Below are 22,667 nucleotides of genomic sequence, written 5' to 3' on the forward strand. Positions count from 1 at the left end.
TAGCTACCAAGTGACAATGTGTGCAGAGGCCCTACCGATCCTTGGTGCTGCCAAGGATGAACATGAACGTGTTGTTCAATTCGGTTGGGTCACCTGTTCCTTGTAGAAATATTTCTTCCCATAACCACCTTCAACCACAATTTAATCAGATAGTAATCTGCACAGAATGTCCTCGCAGACCCCCGGGAATAGGAGACAGGTGATCATGGGGACGGTTCCCAAGCAGAGTGCCTCATCGCCAGTATTTTCAGATGAACACCAAGAATGCTGGCTTGGCCGATGGTCTCTTCGTGCGCGCTCAGAATGTCAATCCCACTGCAATCTCTCTGCGAGATGGCTGCCCTGTGGACGAGACTCTCGACCACCTTCTGGACAATACATCCGCTCCATAAGTCTGGAAAGGGCTCCAGTGTTTTTTTTTTATGGCGGCTTGTTGGCAGCAGCTGTGAAATCTTCAAGTGCTGCATCATTACTATATTATCATCTACTTTTCCCGACTATCCTTTCTGCAGTAAAGTATGGGAACCCTGATCATTTTTCAGTACAGGTATCAGCTTTCTTAAGAGTAGGCAGGCCTGAATTGAGGAATTTCTTGTCCATAATGAGTTCTGCAGTTGCCTGATTGCCCCCTCTCCAGCGTAGAGGGCCATTCGCTCTTTTCGGTTCTATACAGAACAACTAGTACCACAGTTACAAAATGTTTACCTAGTCCCTTTAATCATTACAGGAACGGGAGCTCTCACACTTAGTGTTTCTTAGTTAAATCATAAAGAACGTAGTTTCCCTTCTTCCGCTATTAATGTTGCCCTCACCTGCATCCACTCCATTTCCCGAACATCCGCGCTCACCCCATCCTCCCACCGCCTGAACAGTGATAGAGTTCCTCTTGTCCTTACCTACCACCCAAAGAACCTCTGCATCTAACACATCATCCTCCACAACTTTCACCACCTCCAAAGCGAACCTACTACTAAACATATCTATACCTTACCCCACCCGCCATCCGCAGGGATCGTTCCCTCTGCCTTGTCCATTCGTCCCTCCCCACTAATCTCCCTCCCACCTATCCCTGCAAGCGGCCAAAGTGCTACACCTGTCCATTCACCTCCTCCCTCACCTCCATTCAGGGCCACAAACAGTCCATCCAGGTGAGGCAACACTTCACCTGCGAATCTTTCTGGGGTCGCGTATTGTGTCCGGTGCTCCTGATGCGGCCGCCTTCACATTGGTGAGACCCGTTAAAAATTGAGCGACCGCTTCGTCGAGCACTTTCGCATCATCCGTCAAAAGCGGGACTTCCCGGTGGTCGAACAATTTAATTCGGATTCCCATTCTCCCTCCGACCAGTCGGTCCATGGCCTCCTCTTGTGCCACCATGAGGCCACCACCGAGCAACACCTTTTATTGCGTCTGGGTAGCTTCCAACCTGATGGCATGTATATCGACTTCTCCTTCTGGTAAAGAAAACCTCCCCATCCTCTCTTCTTCCATTTCCCACTCTGGCCTTTTACTATATTATCATCTACTTTTACCTTTTCGCACCCGCCTATCATCTCCCTCTGGGCCCGTCCTCCTTCCCTTTCTGCTAGGGTCCACTCGCTCTCCTTCCTTCCTTTCCAGCCCTCAGTCTTTCCCACCCCCCTGGCTTCACCTATCACCTTCCAGCTTGCCTCCTTCCCCTCCCTCCCCTTTTTATTATGGCGTCTTCCCCCTGCCTTTCCAGTCCCGAAGGGGGGTCTCGCCCGAAATGTCGACTGTTTATTCCATTTCCATAGATGCTGCCTGCCTTGCTGAGTTCCTCCAGCATTTCGTGTGTGTGTTGCTTTGGATTTCCAGCATCTGCAGACAGTTACCGCGTTTCCTTCGGTGCAGCCCCCACCTGCACAGCCGAACGGCCCTGCCAAGGATCAAAGGCTGCTGAGTATTTGACAGAGTGGGACCGGGGTCGCGACCGGGGCGTTGGACCCGCGCCAGCTCAGCGTCGAGCCAGCATTTAACTTTGGTCTGCTGGAGGCCGATACAATACTACTCCACCCGATGTTCAACCCAACCCACCTGTCACGTTTCACTTTGACATCGCCCCTGTAGTGACGACCTGCCTTCTTTCACAGAAGGGCAATGGCAGTTGCAGCCGAACCCAACCGATATTTGGGCGCAGTTCGATCTCCTACACCACACCTACAGCATAACGGTTTTGCAGCAGCGCGAACACTGTACACACGGGGCGGGAAATATCGGCGTCGTCTCCAAGCGCCCTTGCCATGAAGGAAATACCGCAGTTTGTCACGGCCACGGAATCTGTGGAAACTCCCCGTCTTTGCGCGTTTGAACATGGGGCATTGAAATGAGCTGAGCTGATTAGGCTGAATAAAGGGTACCAGGCACAAACAAGAGAAAATCTGCAGATGCTGGCAGTCCAAGCAACATTCACAAAATGCTAGAGGAGCTCAGCAGGCCTGGCCAGCTGAGTGCCTCCAGCATTTTGTGTGCTTTAAAAGTGTACTAGTCACTATTTTTATTGTGGGGAGGTTTCTGCTCTCTCCCTGTTAACAATAACCACGGGGTTTATAAAGTAATAAACTATAATTTTTATAAAGTAATTTATAAACATAGTCAGTGCACGAACAACATGGTTACATGCGCCATATAACCAGATATAAAATCATGCTTCACATTGGGACATAGGGATTTGGAATAGCTGCAACATGCTATTTAGAACCGGAGGTAGCAGGGAGGGAGAGGTGGGCACAGTTGTTTCTGGAGTGCGAAAGTACGGGCAAGAACACGAAGATCTGGAGAAGGAAAACAAAAATTCAGGCGCAAGCGTTTAGCAGCAGGGTTTCAATGTGATCGAGGGAATACGGATCTTTGATGAATTCCTGGATGGGTTCTCCTCCCTACTTTTCTATGGCTAAACAAAGAGACAAAGAGGTATCAAGCCAAACTGAATGTTTTGTTTTAAGTTTTCAGGGTTTTTTTGTTTTCAATGGCTAACCAAAGCAGTATCAAACCAAACTGAATGTTTTGTTTTAAGGTAAACGAAGTGAAGAAAATGTTAAGCTTAACTTCCACTCCTGACACTTTTCATTCGATGTTGGTATTACAGTCCAGATATTGCGCGTTCATTCCAATATATGCATACCATTAAATTGTATGGGGACAAGTTTAAGTAAATATAGAAATTTAACGTATGAATTAGATTTAAAAAAATAAGAACTGCATATACTGGAAACAGTCAACCGGTCTGGCAGTATCTATGGAAAAAGAAACGGAGTCGAAGACCCTTCATCAGAACTCTTCAGTAACTGGAAATCCAAAAGCTGCAGATATTGAAAGACTGAAATAATATAAAAAGCCAGTAACTCAGGTCATAGATACCATGTGACTTTCTGGGTGTTTCTAAGTGTTTCAGCATCTGCCATTGTTTTAATGTTTATAATTGCGTTTGCTTTTGTAATTTTAATATTTTTTGCCAGTCGCTACCGGTCAGAGAAAACTCTGAGCAGCTGCTTCCTCGTTTGTGAGAAAAGGGAAGGCCTTCTGCATTCGCCAGGTAGGGTCACGCAACACAACCCTCTCCATCCCTCCAGTTGTAAACTCCCACCCGCCTCTACATGCCCATCACAGATCCGTCAGTTTTGCCCCGCACAAAGATGGTGTCCGCTGCGGGGGTTCTTTCACGTCCGCGCGGGCGATCGTTTCCGCTGCGAAGCGGAAATTGTACTCGGATGCGCGCGGAGTTGCAATGGCTGGCGATGTGGTGGGGCTCACACTCATACACGGTAATGGGAGTGTCTGCTGTCTGCAGTAGATGGCGGGAGTGGTGACCTTCAGAGAGAAGAGTAACTACCGGGCCCGGGCAGCTCTTCTGCAGCATGATCGCAGAATCTGTCCTCTCCAGCTGTTAGCACAAGGAGCAGGGCGGCATGAATCTTTCCCCGTCGCTGGCTGCACGTTGGGTCCGGCCTCATCCACTGCCACCTAAATTGTTAATGTACAAACCAATCTGCATTTGAAGAAATTTTTGGTGGTGGGGTGGTGTGAACAGTCGTCATAAAAAGAGAGGGGGAAATAAACAGTAAATTTAAACATCCCTAAATGTGGTAAACTAAATCGGCAGATTTGCTGATGACACTAAGATTCGGGGCATAGTGGCTGGTGAGGAAGCCTGTCAAAGACTGCATTGTGATCTGGACCAGCTGGGCAAGTGGCCTAACAAATGGCAGGTGATATTCAATGCAGACAAGTGTGAGGTGTTGCACTTGAGGACAAACCAGGGTAGGACTTGCACAGTTAAATGTTAGGGCACTGAGGGGTGTGGTAAATCTTGAGTACATAATTTCTTGAAAGTAGCACCATTAGGTCATACAGAGCTTTTGGCACATTGACCTTCATAAATCAGAGTATTGAGTACAGGAGTCAGAATGTTATGTTGAAGTTATATAAGATGTTGGTGAGGCCAAATATGGAGTATTGTGTGCAGTTCTAGTCACCTACCTGCAAGAAAGATATCAATAAGATTGAAAGAGTAGAGCGACCATTTACATGGATGTTGCCAACACTTGAGGGCTTGAGTTACAGGGAAAGGTTGAATAGATTGGGGCTTTAATATCTGGAGTGTAGGAGAGTGAGAGGAGATCAGATATAAAATTGAGGGGTATAGGTAGGGTAAATGCAAGCAGGCTTTTTCCACTGATGGGTGAGACTAGAACTAGAGGTCATAGGTAAAGGGCGAAATATTTAAGGGAAATATGAGGGGGGACTTCATTCAAAAGGCGTTGAGAGCATGGAAGGAGCTGCCAGTGGAAGTGGTGGATGCAGGTTCACTTGTAATATTTTAGAGAAGTTGGGTTAGTACGTGGATGGGAAGGGTTTAGAGGGCTATGAACCAGGTGCTGGTGGATGGGCTGAAGGGCCTGTGCCTGTGCTGCCCTGCTCTGTAACTAAACGTTTATTGTTTTGCAGTGTATGGCAATAATGGCACTGCAGTATACTTTTCAAAAGCTTTGTTATATAATGTATTAAAATACAGTGCAAAGATGTCTGCTGACCTGGATGTATATTTCATTATTAGGTACTTCGAAACACAAGATCGAGATTTCAGCAGAACGGGAAGGTTGTGAGCCAACACTACAGGACATGGCAGCAGTGATTGCGCAAGTTACTGGGGTACCCCAGCAATTACAGAAACTAATTTTTAAAGGTTTGCTGCTAGAATGCACTGTGTTTAGGATAACTTGCATTAATCCTTGGTGATTGTAGCGAGATCTGTGTTCCTGAAATTGGACTCATCTGTGAATTAGTGATAAGGATATTTAGACAATTATTATTGGTTTTTGATGCAGAAAACCTGTTACCTGGGAGGCCATTCGGCAAATATTGCTGTTAATTAAAAAAAAGGATTCACCAGTCCACAACTTTTATGTGTGTTGTTCCAATTGAATGCAGCTTTTACTAATAGGCTGATTTTATTTTACTCTTGCAAATTCAGTGTTTTGGATTGGAGCTGTCTTGATGTAACTTTAGCAGTGAACTATCTCAATGGGGAAAATTGCCTGTGACGGTGTTTAGTTATGCTCAGACAGTTTGTAAATGTGGTCAAAGAGAAGAGTTGCATTCACATCTCTGACTTGTATGCAAAAATGTGCAAACTTACCTTTTTGCATTATGTAATTGTTATAAAATATAACACAGTTTAAGGTTTTTATTGGTTATACTTCAACCCTCTCGATTGCATGATCAATTCAAAAGATTATATATTGTTATTTGAGTTGTGTCCTGTTGTGACCTAAGCAAGATCACTGAACCTGTCGTCTTATGTTGTGTTGCACAAAAGAATGCAGGTTGCTTTAATGGACAGTTTTCTCTTGCACAGAGGCAATGTTAATCCCCAGATTACATGTCTGCGTGTAACAGCGGTGTTGCTGCAGGTAGTGCAACTGTCTCACAGCTCCAGTAACCAAAGTTCAGTTATGATCTCCAGTCCTATGTATTCTTGTGATTGTGTGGCTTTCCCTCTTATTCCAAAGATGTGCTGGTTGTTAGCGAAATTGCTACTGTAAATTACACCTAGTTAATTGGTGAGAGAATATGTTCCAGGCAAATAAGTGTGGGATGGGATTGATCTGAGAGATGATCACTGGTGATTGGTTTACTATCTGAAAGTAACAGCTGTTCAGCTCCATTCCACAGATGATGTTGCCTCTTCTGTTTTAATTATATTTTTAAAATGTTCTTTTAAAATCCATCTCCAAAAGTTTCACCTGAACCTGAGATGTCATGTTGCACAATGTCTCTCCTCCCACCATTGTAATAGAGAAGTAAAGAATTCCATTTTTCCCCTCTGTCCCTGTAGGCTTCTTTAGACCAACAAATTACTTTGGTATCCCTAAGTAAAATAGTGGAGATGCTGGAAATATGAAATAAAACCTGAAAATGATAATAGTTGGTTAGCAAGGCAGAATTGATAGAGAACAATCTTAGATCTCAGATCAGTGACTTTTCATAACCTGAAAGGTTAACCCTATTTCTCCCTCCATAGATATTGCATGATCTGTTACGTATTCCCAACAGTTTCTGTTATTTCAAATCCCTAGGCTGTACTTGGTGATATCATCCAATCCTTGTTATACTATTCCTTTCGTAATTCAAAGGCACATGCTGAATGTTAGTCCAGTTTTTTAACAGTGTGCCAAAATATTGGGAATGCATGCAGTATTTGACGTAAATGATCAATAATATTTCCAAAAATATGCAAGTGGAATTAACAACATTTTAATATTTCCTATTTTCTTTGTCATGTAGGTAAATCTCTGAAAGATATGGAACAACCATTGTCAGTTCTTGGTGTTAAAAATGGCTGTAAAATAATGATGATTGGTAAAAAGGTACAAACTTATCATTCTATGCTTCGAATAATTTTCTAGACAAATGTTGTAGAACATGTGTGAGATTTTTCCTGAGCATTGTTAAACAATTTATATGTTACAATTTATAATTATTTTCCTCTTTGTTTCTTCCTTCACTTATTTTTATCTGGGATAGCTCTACGCTTTTGCCAGGTCTGAGGCTCTATCTTCATAAAAAGTACACAAGTATAGTCTGGGGTGACGTGGCCTTTGTTGTTTTCCCATTTCCTTTGGTGAAATCGTGCATGACTGAAATATCTACCTCAATCTATGTATGTACTGGGGGAAGAGTTCTGTTACGAAGTAATGTACAGTTCAATCAACATATCTCTGTTACACACAGACACTGCAAAAGCTTCTTACGGATTAAAACTTGTGCTCTTATCAGGCATTTCGTCCAGTGTGAGAAACAATATTGCTACTCCCTCTGGTGAAAGAAAAAGAAAACAATATTTTAAATAGTAACCTAGGAAACATTAGTGTATGTGGTTTCTGCCGTGAAAACAGAAACCACATACACTAATATACAACTGTAAAGAAGACAAATACCATGTTGTCTTTTATTGCAAATGTTTTTATTGAGTGGCAGTGTAGGCAGTGCTGGATTTAGTGGGGCCAAGGCCCCTGCCGACATCATAAAATGCTGCTGTACCAAGCAAAAAAAGGCAAGAACAAGAGCAAAGGTCGTACTGGTCTAAATATCAAAACTGTGGACCGAGACATTTGTTTAGTACAACACGTAGGCTATAAACTTACAGGCCTTAAGAGAGAGGACCGAAAGTAATGCAGATTCTTAGTTTGAAGGACAGCATCTAAAGCACTCAAAAATTGACCTAGGCTTAGATCTCTGACAGAACTTGATCGTTCATGAGCTCAATAAACTCCTCACATGTTTTAGGTGAAAGATATGAAGGGGTGCCTGATCCTGCATTTCCAAATTTCTGTATGTGCACCTTCAAAAATGGGTCAAACTCACTTATTACCTCTAGAATGCCCACGTAGTTGCCGTTATCAGGCCTGCCAAATATGTCACTGGACTGACAGTTACCATCACTGAAGGTGCGGCATGCAAAACAAAACACACAGCCAGTGGAAGGGGAATAGAAGAGCCATTGCCTTGATATTGTACTCACCATTTACAAGCTTCCATTTGAAGTGAAATTTGGAGGAAAAAATGTCTCTGCTGTGTATATACTCGTTCTGAAGCTTTGATAACCACATCCTTATTCTGACAGGACTCCGACCGTTTCTTAACCCAGTACGCTCGGACTGAATCAGCTAACGTTTCCTTTCCCCAGCGAGCAGGATCAGTGCTGTAAGGATCCTCAGTAACGTTAACATTAATGGCGGCCCGACTTGGTTGTTCAGAGGGCTCTGTAGTCGGGAATCCCAAAGTCATGCTCTCTGCCTCTTCAACGTTAGCTGCTGACTGTGGCAAGGACGGTGGTCCTGTGCTAACGTTGATGCTAGTGCTAGCTGTTCAAGTCTCCATTTGTCCACCGGTCTCAAACTGTGACAAGAGCGATGGTACTGCTGCATCATCGAGAGCAAGTTTTAAAAATTCTGTCAATTTCAATGTCTTTCTTAAGGCTTCTTTCTCACGGTCCTCTTTCTCTTGTTTCTTTTTTCTTTTCTGTGCTTTACTCGTATTTTTTTTTTGTCCATGATGATAGCTACTTGTACTTTTGTTCATCTTTTGGCATTCATACCTCAGGGTCAGAATGTTATTATCACTGCCTCAAATTTGTAGGGAACTTACAGTAAGGACAAAATTGGTCCTCAGGAGATCAGACTGGTAATCTATGCGTGGAGCCAAAAGAGAAGGATTTTTTTGTATCTGCATTTACTCAGGAGTGGGACCCAGAGTCTATAGAAGTGGGGCAAAGCAGCAGCGAGGTCATGGACCCTATGCGGATTACAAAGGGCAAGATGTTTGCTGTCTTGAGGTGAATTAGGTTGGACAAATCCCCTTGAATCCTGTGGGAGGCAAGTGCAGAAATTGCAGGGGCCGTAGCAAAGATTTAACTCATCCTTAGTGACAGATGTACTGGAAGATAGCTGATGTTCTGTTTTTTAAGAAAGACTCTAAAAGTAAACCAGGAAATTATAGGTATAGGCCGGTGAGCCTGATAATCAGTATTAGAAAAATTATTGGAAGGTATTCTAAGGGACCAGATATATTAGTATTTGGATAGATAGGGACTGATTAGGGATAGTCGGCATGGCTTTGTGCATGGTAGGTATGTCTAACCAATCTTAGAGTTTTTCGAGGAAGTTGCTAGGAAACTTGATGAAGGCAAGGCAATGGATGTTGTCTACATGGACTTCAGCAAGGCACTTGACAAGCTCCCACTTGGGAGAGTGCTCAAGAAGGTTCAGTGGCTTGGCATTCCAGATGAGGTAGTAAATTGGATTAGACATTGGCTTTGCAGGAAAAGCTAGAGAGTGGTAGTAGATGGCTGCTCTTTGACTGGTGGCCCGCAGGGATCATTACTGGGTCTATTGTTTGTCATCTATATCAATGATCTGGATGATAATGTGGTTAACTGGACCATCAGATTTGCAGATGACTTCAGGATTGGGGGTGTAGTAGACAGCAAGGAAGACAGTCAAAGCTTGCAGTGGGATCTGGACCAGATGGAAAAATGGGCTGAAAAATTGCAGATGGAATTTAATGCAGAGAGGTGTGAGGTGTTGCTCTCTGGGAGGACCAACCAGCCGGTGTAGGTCTTACACAGTGAACGGTAGAGCACCGAGGAGTTGATAGAACAAAGGGATCTGGGTACACAGATCCTTAATTCATTGAAAGCGCTGTCACAGGTAGATAGGGTCGAAAAGAAAGCTTTTGGCATATTGGCCTTCATCAATCAAAGTATTGAGTATAGGTGTTGGGATGTTATATTGACATTGTATAAGGTATTGGTGTGCCTTAATTTGGAGTATTGTGTACAGTTTTGGTCATCTACCTTCAGGAAAGATGTAAACAAGGTTGAAAGAGTATAGAGAATACTTACAACGATGTTGCTGGGACTCGAACCTGTGCTATAAGGAAAGATTGAATAGGTTAGAACTCTATTGCCTCGAATATAGAATATTGAGGGGAGATTGGATAGAAGTATACAAAATTGTGAGGAGCATAGATAGGGTAAATGCAAGCAGGCTTTTTCCACTATGTTTGGATGAGACTACAACTAGAGGCCATGGGTTAAGGGTGAAAGGTGAAATGTTTAAGGCAAACATGAGTGGAAACTTCTTCACTCAGAGGGTGGTGAGAGTGTGAGCTGGCAGCACAAGTGCTAGATTTGATTTTGATTTCATATTTAAGAGAAGTTTGGATAGGTACAGTGATGTGAGGGGTATAGAGGGCTGTGGGCTGGGTGTAGTGAATGGAACTCGGCAATTTAAATGGCTTGGCACGAACTATATGAGCCGATGGGCCTATTTTTGTGCTGTAGTTTTCTATGACTATGACTTCCATGAACGTTCGGAGGTGCTGAAGTTGGTAGTCTTTTGTTTTTTTTCTTGCTATTAGATTCTATTGATGAACTTCTTGTGGAATGTGGTCTTAAAATCAAAGAATAAGGTGTTCCCTTCTTATTTCAATGAAAAGCAAAAATTTGGAAGAATGTTATTTTTCTAGTAACAGTTTTGAATGACAAAATCATAGTGCTTGACTGCAGGATACATAGCTAGGCTGAGAAGGATTTTATAAAATTGATTTCATTCAGCTTGTTTGTGAGAACTGTCTCTTGCAATGATTGCATTTTCTGGACCATTATTTTGTCTGGTACATCATGAGAATATTAGAGGAAAATTATCCAATGAAACAATACACAAACAAACAATACACTAGGACCTAATGTATGTTCTACTAGTTTACAGGAATAGTAAATAATTTAATTTAGAAAAGCAGGGAAATTTGGGCAATATTCTGCCATTATCAAAGACAAATGCATTGGTTAACTTCATCAGTGTTTGTGGGAATTTATTACATGAAAAGTGTGATTGCCTAATCTGTTAAGTGAAAGTGAAATAGTAATTCATTTCTTAAAAAAATAAAGTACCAAAGTTCTTTGAATAGAATGCTAAATCCTTAATAAATCGATCTATCTTGGCTTGGTTGTTTTCTCTGAATTCACAGAACAGTCCTGAAGAGGAAGCTGAATTAAAGAAGTTAAAGGATTTGGAAAAATCCACAGAACAATTATCCCATAAACTTGAAGAAATTAGCACTGAGCTGACAGGCATTCAAAATGTGAGAATATTTTCTGCTTCCAAACACTTTCCTCCTTTTGCTATCTGAAATGAAAATAATGAAGCTGTTGCTTTGGGTTTATTTGTGCTAACCTGTCAATAATTGTTTCTGTTTTTACCTCACTGGCAGTGATAGGAGGTACATGGTTAAAGCTTTCACTTCTTTTGAGAGCAGATTAATATAATAACCTGTATTTCAAGTTCAAGTTTAATTGTCATTCAACCGTACACGTATATACAGCTAAACAAAACAGTTCCCTGGGATCAGGGTGCAAAACACAATAATTTCAGTAGAAACTCTACATTTGGGTAGACAACTATAAGCTTTGTCAAAGACCTTAGTTTGACCATTGTCAGTGTCAGATCACTGTCATTGGCCAAATCAAAGGTGGTAATGAATCAGCACATTGGAAGGAGATTGAAAATTTGGCTGAGTGGTGCCAGAACAACAACCTCTCACTCAATGTCAGCAAGACCAAGGAGCTGATTGTTGACTTCAGAAGGAGAAAACTGCTGGTACTTGAGCCAATCCTCATTGGGCTTCGGAGCTGGAGAGGGTCAGAAACTTTAAATTCCTGCGTGCTATCATTTCAGAAGATCTGTCCTGGGTCCAACATGCAAGTGCCATTGTGAAGAAAGCATGTCACCCAAAACTTTGACAAATTTCTGTAAGTGTTTGGTGATATTGACAAGTTGTATCATGGCCTGGTATGGAAACAACAATGCCCTTGAACGGAAGAGCCTACAAAAAGTAGTGGATATGGTCTGGTCCCATCATTGAGCACATCTACACAGAGCAATGTCACAGGAAAGCAGCATCCACCATCAAGGAGCCCCCACTATCCAAGCCACACTCCTCCTTTCTGCTGCCATCAGGAAGAGGGCACAGAAGCCTCAGGACCCACACCACTAAGTTCAGGAATTGTTATTACCCCTCAACCATCAGGCTTTTGAACTAGAGGGGATAACTTCACTCACCTCATCACTGAACTTTTCTCACAACCTATGGACTCACTTTCATGTTCTCAATATTTTGTTGGTTGGTTTGTTTATTTATGTATGTATGTATTTGCAGTGTGTTGTCTTTTGTACATTGGTTGGGAGTGGTCTTTCATTGATTCTATTGTGTTTCTTGTATTTACCATGAATGCCCTCAAGAAAATGAATCTCACAGTTGTATATGGCTACATATAAATTTGCAAGAAAACGTTTGTGAACCCTTTGAAATTATCTGGTTTTCTCCATTAATCACTCATAAAATGTGGTGTGATCTTTGTCTAAGTCATAATAATAGACAAACACGATCTGCCTAAACTAATAACACACAACCAATTGTACTTTTCATGTCTTTATTGACCACATTTTTTAATCATTCACAGTCCAAGCTGGAAAACATATGTGAACCCTTTAGTAACTGGTAGAACCTCTTTTAGCAGCAATAACCTCCACCAAATGTTTCCTGTAGCTGCTGATCAGACTCACACAATGGTGAGGAGGAATCTTAGACCATTCCCCCATATAAAACTGTTTCAGTTCATCAATATTTCTGGGATACCTTGAATGAACAGCCCTCTTCAGGTCATGCCACAGCATCTCAATTATGTTGAGGTCTGGACTGACTTGGCCATTCCAAAACACAATTTTTCTTCTTTTTAAACCATCGATTGATTTACTGTTGTATTTCTGATCATTGTCTTGTTGCAATTTCTATTAAGCTTCAGGTAAAGGGCCGCTACCCTGATGTTCTCAGTAAAATGTCTTGATAGAGTTTTGAATTCATTGTTCCCTCAATAAATGCAAGCTGTCCTGGCCCTGAGGCAGAAAAGCAGCCCCAAACCATGATGTTCCTTCCACCATGCTTCACAGTTGGGAAGTGGTTTTGGTGTTGGTGTGCAGTGCTCTTTTTTACTCCAAACATAGCGATGTGCATTTCTGCCAAAAAGTTCAACTTTTGTTTCATCTGTCCACAGAACATTGTCCCAGAAGCATTGTGGAACATTCAGGTGGCATTACCCCAGAGGTTCACATACTTTTTTGAACCTAGACTGTGATTGTTGAAATCTCGTATTCAGTATTGACGAGAAGAATTGCAATTGTTTATTATTAGTTTAGGAAGATTGTGTTTGTCTATTATTGTGACTTAGATGAAGATCAGTGCACATTTTATGAGTAATTAATGCAGAAAACCAGGAAGTTGCAAAGGGTTCACAAACTTTTTCTTGCTAATAAATCTACTTTGAACTTTAAGAATATCTTAAAGTAGAAAAGAGAGTTTGAAAAGCAAAGAGATTTAGGGAGTAAGTTCCAGATCCCAAAGTTTTAACATCAAAAGTGGCAAGGTTTGGGTATGCTCTTGAGATCAGAAGTATAAGGTATCATGGAGACCTGTTGGAAATTACAAAACTGGTGTCTGAGGTGCAAAACCATGGATGGATTTGAAAATGCCTGTCCTGCTTACTTAGGAAGTTCCAGATAATCCCATGGTAAAGGGATGTTGAATGAGGGAGATTGGTCAGGACAAATAGGCAGATTTTGGTTAAAAAAAAAATTAAGGGGAAAGTTATGAATTCCAGCAGTGGTAGGTTTTTCGGCAGAATTATGGTAATATCTGGTCTGTAGCTCATCTTCAAGATTCAAGATTGTTTAGTCATTTCCAGTACACAAGTGTAAAGGAGAATGAAATAATTGTTACATCATATCTGATGCAGCACCAGAAAAGCACTATAAAAACACAATAATAAAAGCACAGTACAGGTATGTGTCGCTTAACGTCCACGATACGTTCTGTGAAATCGGACGTTATGTGATTTGGACATTGTGTGAACACCATATTATATACTTAGCAAACCTATATGGAGTACTGTAGTGTACCTGTATTGACTAAATCCACGTCATTAGCAATTTCTCCACATCCAGTGTAGGTCCCTCTCACATTTTCGTGAGCCTTGGAGTTTTCAGTGAAGCCGATCCTTACAGCTTTGAGAATTTTTTTCTTTGTTTTTCAGGATCGTTGTGATTGTTGAGTGTGACATGCCTAAATCCTGAGCAATAGCATTCACTAGTTTTCCACCTTCGTATTGTCTAATAACCAACTGTTTCAATTCCAAATCAATATTTTTCCTTTGCCTCCTGCTGCTGCTCCTACTTGGAGTGGTTTTGCTGCATTTGGAAGCCGTGATGCACTTTATGGTTATATTTTCGAAAGAAAATTTAACAGAGAGATAACGCTACTACACTCAAGAGTTGCGCGATACACGTGATTGGTTACGTCCACTATGTCCCGTTCTCCGGGACTACGGACGTATATGTGATCGGACGTTGTCCGAGTGGACGTTAAGTGGCGCACACCTCTATATATGAAAGTATATAGCTTATACACATTGATTGTATGTCTATAAAGTGGTGCTAGGCACAGGAGTGTCAGTATGCAAGGTGACCCTGACACAAAATGATAAAGTAGTGGTGATGGGAAGGATTAGTGGGTGAAGGTGTTGATGAGCATTACTGCTTAGGAAAAGTAACTTTTTGAGTCTGGTGGTCCTGGGGTAGATGCTGCATAGCCTCCTTACTGATGGGAGTCGGACATCTTGTGGTCTGATGTAATATTAAAAATGCAAAACAAATCTGTTTGGTCTGGAGTTATGAGTCAGAAGGATAGCAGGTCGCCAAGGAACAAAGTTTACTACAAGGACTGATGATTTTGGCTTTGGTTTTTTCAATTTATATTTAGAAGAAAATTCAACTCATCAGTGCTATTTGTTGGATTAGCCTTGGCAATCTGAAGACAATGTAGAGGCAATTGAGGTGTAGGTGATGTTAATAGTGAGGTAGAACTGGCTATCACCAATGCAGATGAAGAAACTTGAATTATGGATGCTATTGCCTGAGTTGTTATGTGGATGAGAAATAGATGGTCAAGTATATATCAAATGGACACGAGATTAACAGCATTGGCATAGGACGAGCAGCCATTGTTGGTGACACATCAATGAGCTAGTTTTATTTGTTGTGATAGTGGTTGGAGAAGACAGTGGAGATGGATTTAATGATGATGGACAGCCAAGCACATATGTCATTAATGGTGAAAGTCAGACTTGGTATCTTCAATATAAGGGTCCTCTGTATACAGCCCTGTAGTAGAGCTTAATGGTGAGAGCTAGGGGACTGTTGGCCACTTCCCATATCTTGGGATGCACATCTCATTGAAGGCAGGCTTCAGTGATGAAATGCACCATTGTCTTTGATGTATCATTACAGCCTCTGATACACTCTGGAAAAAGATGTTTGAAGTTCGAGGCTTCAGTTTGGCTACAAAACATAGATTACTGGGCGGCAATATTCCTTGCCCTCATGTATGCTTCTGGAATATGACCAGGTGGCTCCTCAGGTCACTGGAAATATTATTACCAACATTGTCTCTGCAAAATCCGCCAAATTTACTGACAAGATAGGGGAAATACCATTAGCATCCTCCCTCAGGCCAGCATCCCAACCCTGAAAAACAGATTTCTCTGTCTCCCAGTTCTGACAAGTGGTCATCAACAAAAATAAATAAATAAATAAATCCCAGAAGCAACAGATGCTGGAAATCTGAAATAGAAACAGAAAATGCTGGAAGTGTCCAGCAGATCAGGCACCATCTATGGAAAAAGAATCAAGAGTTAGTGTTTCCGGCAGTTTTGGGTTTTATTTCAGATTTCCAGCAACTATGCTTCTGGATTTTTTTCTTTTTTGTTCTTTACATGCTTGCCATCCTAATTCTTGAACTCTATTTTATGTCATGGGAAGAAAAGATTCAAGGAATAAGTTCAAAGCCTCCATGAAAAAAATGTAACAACCTGCTTATCCTTGAGAGTTCTTGACCTATGATCCCTGAAAGAGGATAGTGAGAAAGAGGAAGGTGTTGATAACATTGAAGCAATGCATTGGGAGTATAAAGAAGTTCTGCATAAACCACAAGCAGTGTCCAATCTCAGAGTACTTACCTGCCTTCTCTCATCAGGTATTCTCTGCCTCAGCTGTAGAAGAATCTTAAGGTTCTCACATTAATTTTTCAGTTACCTCAGGATTTGTCAGAATTAAATTCCATTTGCCAGTGTTCTGCCTGACTTTCCAACCGATCTGTATCCTGCCTTGAGTAACTTCTGTTTCACACAATGACATGGTATGCTCGTGTCCAATGTCATTCCTTTAACCTAAAGAGCATGCAGTTTTGGAAATTTACTTAAAGAATATTTTGGTTTAGCTTGTTATATTGGATATATGAAGGTGCTGTTGGAAAGAATTTTGAGTTGATAACTTTTTTCTCATCACCCAGGGGTTCTTAGCCCATGATCTCCGATCTTCTGCATTAAGCAAGTTAGAGAAGAAAGCGAAAAGCATATCTGAACAGTATATGAAGTTTCTTGAACAGATTGATGCAATGGTGGGTAAGAGAATAGGTACAGTGCTTATTAATGATTAATACATCAATTGCTTTGCGGGTAAATGTTTATTTAAAAGAATGCTTCTCAGTAGTTTCAGTTCAATGTTTTCGATCAAAGCATTAATTTTAAACTCATCAGGCACTTTTTTGAAATCTTTTCAAAATGGATGGGAATTACTTTTGAGATATTTGTGTGTTGATAATTCATTTCAGTGTAAAAATAATTTTGGGTGTGTTGGCAATACATTTTAAGACGTGATGAAATATGCTGAATTTTAGATAAGCCAAGTAACGTTTGAACTGTTAGTGCTACAATTAACTGTTCATGAATGTAATTTTCTGGAATTTATAATCCTACTTTCTAATGTTAAAATGCCTTTTCCACAAGGAAGTAAATAATTATAGGTACTATTATTGTTAAATGTCCAGTTAAGTATAATTTCTCCTTGTTTAAAGTATTAGTTACCTTATATCTCATCAAATTTTATTTTATTGTAGATAGTTTAACTTGGGAAATACAACCACCCTCTATTTACTTGAGTCACGCCATATGAAAATCATAGTTATCTGACACAAAGATTGTTTGGATTTGTGGAGGAGGAGTAAATTGTCCACATTTACAGAAACATACAAAGTGTGTGGTTGAGACAGGTGGCTGGGAACTATCAGATATAGTGTGGCTAAATAGGAATATGTCAGGTATGGATTCACAAAGGGCAAATCAAATTACTTTCTGAAGGTGAGAAATAAGGTGCAGTATGGATGATATCCATGTATACAAATTGGACCCATGTAGGGATTAAGTATTAAAGTGTTATGTTTGCAACCAGCATTCTCGAGGCCTATGCTGATGATCCAGAGATGTGTTCAAATCTCATCATGGCAGCTGAAGAGTTTACATTAATTTAATTAATACATGTTGAATAAAATGCTAGTATCAGTGTGAAACTACTGGATTGTTCTTTAAAAATCCACCTGGTTCACTGATGGCCTGTGTGTAACTCCAGACCCACAGTACTGTGGTTGACTCAACTGACCTACCAAACCATAGAGTTGTATCAAACTGCTGCAAGCAAGCAAGAAGGGGGCTCCCCACCACCAGCTCAGGGGAAAAACCAGATGGGCAAAAAATGCTGGTCTTCCCTTTTAAGAAAAAGCTGAAGTAATGTTGGCATCCATCTCAAGTGCTGGAGTTCAAAAATGAGGAGGTAATATTTTAGTTGTACAAAACTTTGATCAGAACTCATCAAGCAATATGGAGGAAAAGCAGGTAAATGGAGTTGAGGCACTATTCATCTGTGATCCGGTAGAGTGGTGGGCCAGGTTGGGAAATTGAGGGACTGCCCTATCTATGATTTGCCTCCATTGCAACTTTGTGTGTGATACTCAATTCCATTTATCAATAATTTATATATGTTGGGCATAATTTTCCAGAGAACTTGTCTACTAGTGTTTTTACTTTTTTCTGTAACTATATCGTATACTTTTAAATATGACTTTTCTTTTAAAGAAAAAGTCTTCCTAGTAATACTTGACATCTAACAAATTGATTGCAGTGAATGATGGTTCAGTTGATTGACGCAGAAATACATAATGTAACATTATATTCTTAGCCCTAAATGTTTTACCTATCGTAGATATTGAATTGATACCATATATTTAATGCTTGATGGTTAAACATGAGGTGTAAAAATTCATCAAAAATGATCTGATGGGTAATTGGTGCTGTTTTGGATCGCAAGGAAGTTTACCTAAGACAAGGTACAGATTGGTTGGAGAGTAGGGTGGAACCTTAGCAGATGTAATTTAATTATGACAAGTCCAGGGTGATGGATTTTGGGAAGTCAACTAGTAAACGGTAGAGCACAAAGGAATATTGAACAGAGAGACATTGGGGTTCAAGTCAATAGTTCCCTGAAAGTAGCAACATTGATTGATAGGGTAGTGAAGGCAGTATATGGCATGTTTGCTTTCATACGTTAGGGCATAGAATATAAGAGCTGGGATGTTATGTTGCAACTTTATAAGAGTTAGGCATATTGTGTGCTGTTCTCGTTGCCACACTAAAGGAAGTACGTGACTGTGCCAAAGAGAGAGTACTCACCAGGCAGCTGCCTGGATTGGAGGACTATTATATGGAGAAATTTGATAAGCTGGGCTTGTTTTCCCCAGACGAAAGGAGTCTGAGGGTTGTACTGATGGAAGTTTATAGGATTTTGACAGCCGTCAGTATTAGAGGGGATTTGGGGGATGTTTTTTTTAAAAACACAATGTGTTATTGATATGAAATGTGCCAAACAAGAATGTGGTGGAATCAGATGCGTATACAGCATTTAAGTAGACACTTATATAGTCAAGATACAGGATATGGCCCTAATGTGGGATAATGAGATTAGGGGAGGACATTGTGGGCAGAAGGGCTTTTTTTCTGTTCTGTGCAACTCTGAATCAATTAACAATGAACACATTGAGAAAAGGATATATTTTTGAAGCATAGTATTAATTTTAAACAGGAATAACATTCATGTCCTTTGTGCTGTTAATTCTTTACAAACAATATTTTATTTTCAGAGTTTGCCTGACGACTTTACTGACTGTAGACACAGAAGAAAAGGTATAGTAAAGAATATACAGGTGAGATTTTCTTTTTGTATGCTGTGGTTTTCTTTCTCTGATAACAAGTGCTGATTCCTAGACTGTGACACACTTTGTTCAGAATGAAGGAGATATCCTCCTTTTTCAAAGAAAGGGGCTTCCCTTCCTCCACCACCAACGCTGCCCTCAACCGCATATCTTCCATTCATGCACGTCTGCTCTTACCCCATCATCCCGCCACCATACCAGGGATAGGGTTCCTCTTGTCCTCACCTACCACCTCACTAGCCTCCGCGTCCAGCACATAATTCTTCGAAACTTCCGCCACCTCCAATGGGATCCCATCACGAAGCACACCCTTCCCTCCCCCCTACTTTCTGCAGGGATCACTTCCTACGCAACTGCCTTGTCCATTCGTCTCTCCCCACTGATCTCCAACCTGGCAGTTATCCTTGCAAGTGGAACAAGTGCTACACCTGCCCCTAAGCCTCCTCCCTCACTACCATTCAGGACCCTAAACAGTCCTTCCAGGTGAGGCGACATGTCACTTGCAAGTCTGTTGGGGTATATACTGTGTTCGGTGCTCCCAGTTTGGCCTCCTGTATATCAATGAGACCCAACGTAGATTGGGAGACCACTTCGCTGAGCATCTACGCTATGCTGGCAGAACACCCAGTGGCCACCCATTTCAATTTCACTTCCCATTCCTGTTCTGATATGTCCATCCTTGGCCTCCGCCATTGTTGTGATGAGGCCACACTTCAGTTGGAGGAACAACACTTTACATTCTGTATGGGTAGCCTCCAACCTAATGGCATGAACATCGATTTCTCAGACTTCTGGTAATGCCCCCCCCCACCATCACCATTGCCCATCCCCTTTTTCCCCCTCTCACCTTATCTCCTTTCCCGCCCATTGCCTCCCTCTGGTGCTCCTCCCCTCTTCTTTCTTCCATGGCTTTCTGTCTCTTTCACCAATCAACTTCCAGGCTCTTTACTTCATCCCTTCTTCTCCAGGTTTCACGTATCACCTTGTGTTTCTCTCTCCCCCACCCCCACCTGTTAAATCTACTCCTCAGCGTTTTTTCTCCAGTCCTGCCGAAGGGTCTCAGCTTGAAACGTCAACTGTATTAGGTGCTGCCTGGCCTGCTGAGTTCCTCCAGCATTTTGTGTGTGTTGCTCAGAAAAAATGCTAGTTGGAATTCACAATAGCATCTGCAACTGAGAGGTTTGTACGTACAGGAAATGGCCATTGGAATATTTTCAAAATCCACAATATTCAAATTTATATATTTACTGTTATGTGGGCAGTGTACGTTGCTGGCAAGACTAGCATTAGTTCCAAATTGTCCTTGAGAAGTCACTTTGCAGTCCTTCTGGTGACAGTGGCATGGGATGGAATTCCATGAACCAAACCCAATAATGAAGGAATGCAATATTTTTGCAAGTTGAAATTGCATGTGGTTTAGAGGAGAACCAGTTGTGTATGGTGTTCTCATGTGCCTGTTGTCTGTGGCACTTCGGCTGTTGGAATTTGTGTCAAAAATTTAAAGTAGAAGGAAAAACTATTGGTTTGGATTTCTTGGCTTGGTGGGGGGCAGGGAAGATCAAAGAAATGAACTTAAAAATGATACGAGAGTGAAGGAAATTAGAAGATGTTTGGAATATTTAATTGAAAGAACAGAAAGAGGAGACTGTTTTTAAACATAAATTTAGGATTAATTCTGTAAGTTTAGAAAAATGTGATAACAGAATCCTTGGAATATGGAAAAGATATGATATGAAATTTCCTGATTGGGTGAATTAAGTCAAAATAGGTTTCTTGTTTGTAATTATCTTTTCTGCAAATCCAGATACATCCTACATATTTTAAGTGCCATGATGTCTGGTTTGTAAGCTAATTTTCATCTCCAGATACAAATAACAAAATCTCTGTGGCCATAATCACTATAATTTGAAGTGTCTTGTGTTTAAGCACATTGTAAAATTTTGATGTTTCTTGTAGTAAATATTAATTTGCACTTTAGTTATAACTCAAATAATCAAGAGATCTTACATGTCAACTGTGAGATGGAAGATGAGGAAGTTTTGCAATTTTACCATCTATCATCATCCATGTATCTGGATACTTCAAATTTGCTGCACTTACCACACTGACACCTAGTAGGTTTATTATTTGATATGACTCAGAGTAACCTGTTTCCCAATTCATAACACAAGATCTCTGCATTAGAATATATTCAGTGGGTAAGTACAGGACACCAGAGGAAATAAGTACTCCCCTGAATTCACCTACTTCTCAAGCTCAAGTTACATATTCCCACTACTTCTGTACTCATCCCAAACAGCAAAACTTATATAGCAAGGCGTTGTTATTGGCTTAAGAGGAACAGAAAAAAAAGTGTTGTTATTAAATCTGCCATGCATTGCCTAGAAATGGTAGGGGGAGTTCTGGCAACAGAATGGCATTGAAATTTATGGACTAGTGCATTTGTTGACTAATTAGGAATATAATTGAACTGGTATTCCTAGCATGTTATAAGTCAGTAATACTAAATTTATTTGACCTCTTGAAAATTTTGTTCCCTGGCTACCAATAATATATTTTGTGTTAATCTTAAAAAAATAGTGAATAAAGATATCTCAATGATTTTTTTTGATGTATGACTTTTTTTTTGGCAACAGACTCACTTGGCTCGTTGTGACATCATTGAAACACACATTGCACAGGAACTAGAGAAACTTCAATCAAAGGGTTAAAGGGTCAGCACAACTTTGTGGGCAGAAGGGCCTGCACTGTGCTGCACTCTAATATAGTCTTAAAAAAAACTTTGCCCTTGCTAACTGACTGTATAAAAATAACATAATAGAACAAACCAATCCACAAAACATAAATTATTACTTACATTATTTTGTATATAAATTAAGAGTAGAACACTTTGCAATAAAATGCAATCAGCCACTTTCATGGAGAATTATGTGTCTATTGTAATTTTGACTTCATTGTGACTCCAGAAAGTTATCTGTTTTCCTGGGTTTAAAATTGCTTAGTGTGTTATGAATAATAAATACCTGAACTTATGACCAAAGTACATGTATAATATTGTTTTTATTTTAGTAGTGCTTGCATGTAGCTACTCAAAATACAATTTGCGTTCAATAAAACACTTCGCTCTATTCATTTATTATGTACTTCAATTATAAAAAGGAATTGTAAATCAATAAATATGTCTAGAATTGTTTTCAAAGGATTGGTGCTAAGTACGAGTGCTCATTCATCCTATAAACTTGTACACAGATTTTTTAGGATGAATATAAAGATGGTAAAATCTATTGCCATTTGGGTTTTTGATGTGGTGATCGGCTTTTCATTTTCTTTTCTTCACCAAGCAAGTCTGTAGCTGTGTGGAAACATCTTCTTGTGAAGATATCCAACCATCTCCTCTTGGGTCTGCAGCTGGTCAAATTCATAGAATGGAATCTAGA

The 22,667-nt window shown here is 40.6% G+C and overlaps 2 protein-coding genes across 4 annotated transcripts in view; one reads left to right on the forward strand and one right to left on the reverse strand.

The window, feature by feature from the left end:
• Positions 1–3,682: 3,682 nt before the first annotated feature.
• Positions 3,683–22,270, forward strand: bag1 (BCL2 associated athanogene 1). Its single transcript, XM_072253468.1, has 7 exons — positions 3,683–3,782; positions 5,075–5,203; positions 6,805–6,887; positions 11,050–11,163; positions 16,480–16,587; positions 19,159–19,221; positions 21,867–22,270. The coding sequence occupies exons 1-7, from the start codon at positions 3,746–3,748 to the stop codon at positions 21,939–21,941; spliced, it is 609 nt and encodes a 202-aa protein (XP_072109569.1). The 5' UTR covers positions 3,683–3,745; the 3' UTR covers positions 21,942–22,270.
• Positions 22,263–22,667, reverse strand: part of fastkd3 (FAST kinase domains 3) — a 34,601-nt gene continuing 34,196 nt past the window's right edge. For all 3 annotated transcript variants that reach the window (XM_072253467.1, XM_072253464.1, XM_072253465.1), the window contains one exon: positions 22,263–22,662. In XM_072253467.1, coding sequence (XP_072109568.1) covers positions 22,564–22,662 — 99 coding nt within the window. In that variant the 3' untranslated portion in view covers positions 22,263–22,563. The remainder of the gene's footprint in view (positions 22,663–22,667) is intronic.

This window comes from Mobula birostris, chromosome 3 (genome assembly GCF_030028105.1).
Source record: "Mobula birostris isolate sMobBir1 chromosome 3, sMobBir1.hap1, whole genome shotgun sequence".
NCBI lineage: Eukaryota > Metazoa > Chordata > Chondrichthyes > Myliobatiformes > Myliobatidae > Mobula > Mobula birostris.

Bases quoted from the DNA above. Each gene is read 5' to 3' on its own strand.
- bag1 (XM_072253468.1), top strand. From the start codon at position 3,746: ATGGCTGGCGATGTGGTGGGGCTCACACTCATACACG. The intron at 11,164-16,479 runs GTGAGAATATTT...CTCATCACCCAG, and splicing joins AGCTGACAGGCATTCAAAAT to GGGTTCTTAGCCCATGATCT. The intron at 16,588-19,158 runs GTGGGTAAGAGA...TTTTATTTTCAG, and splicing joins TTGAACAGATTGATGCAATG to AGTTTGCCTGACGACTTTAC.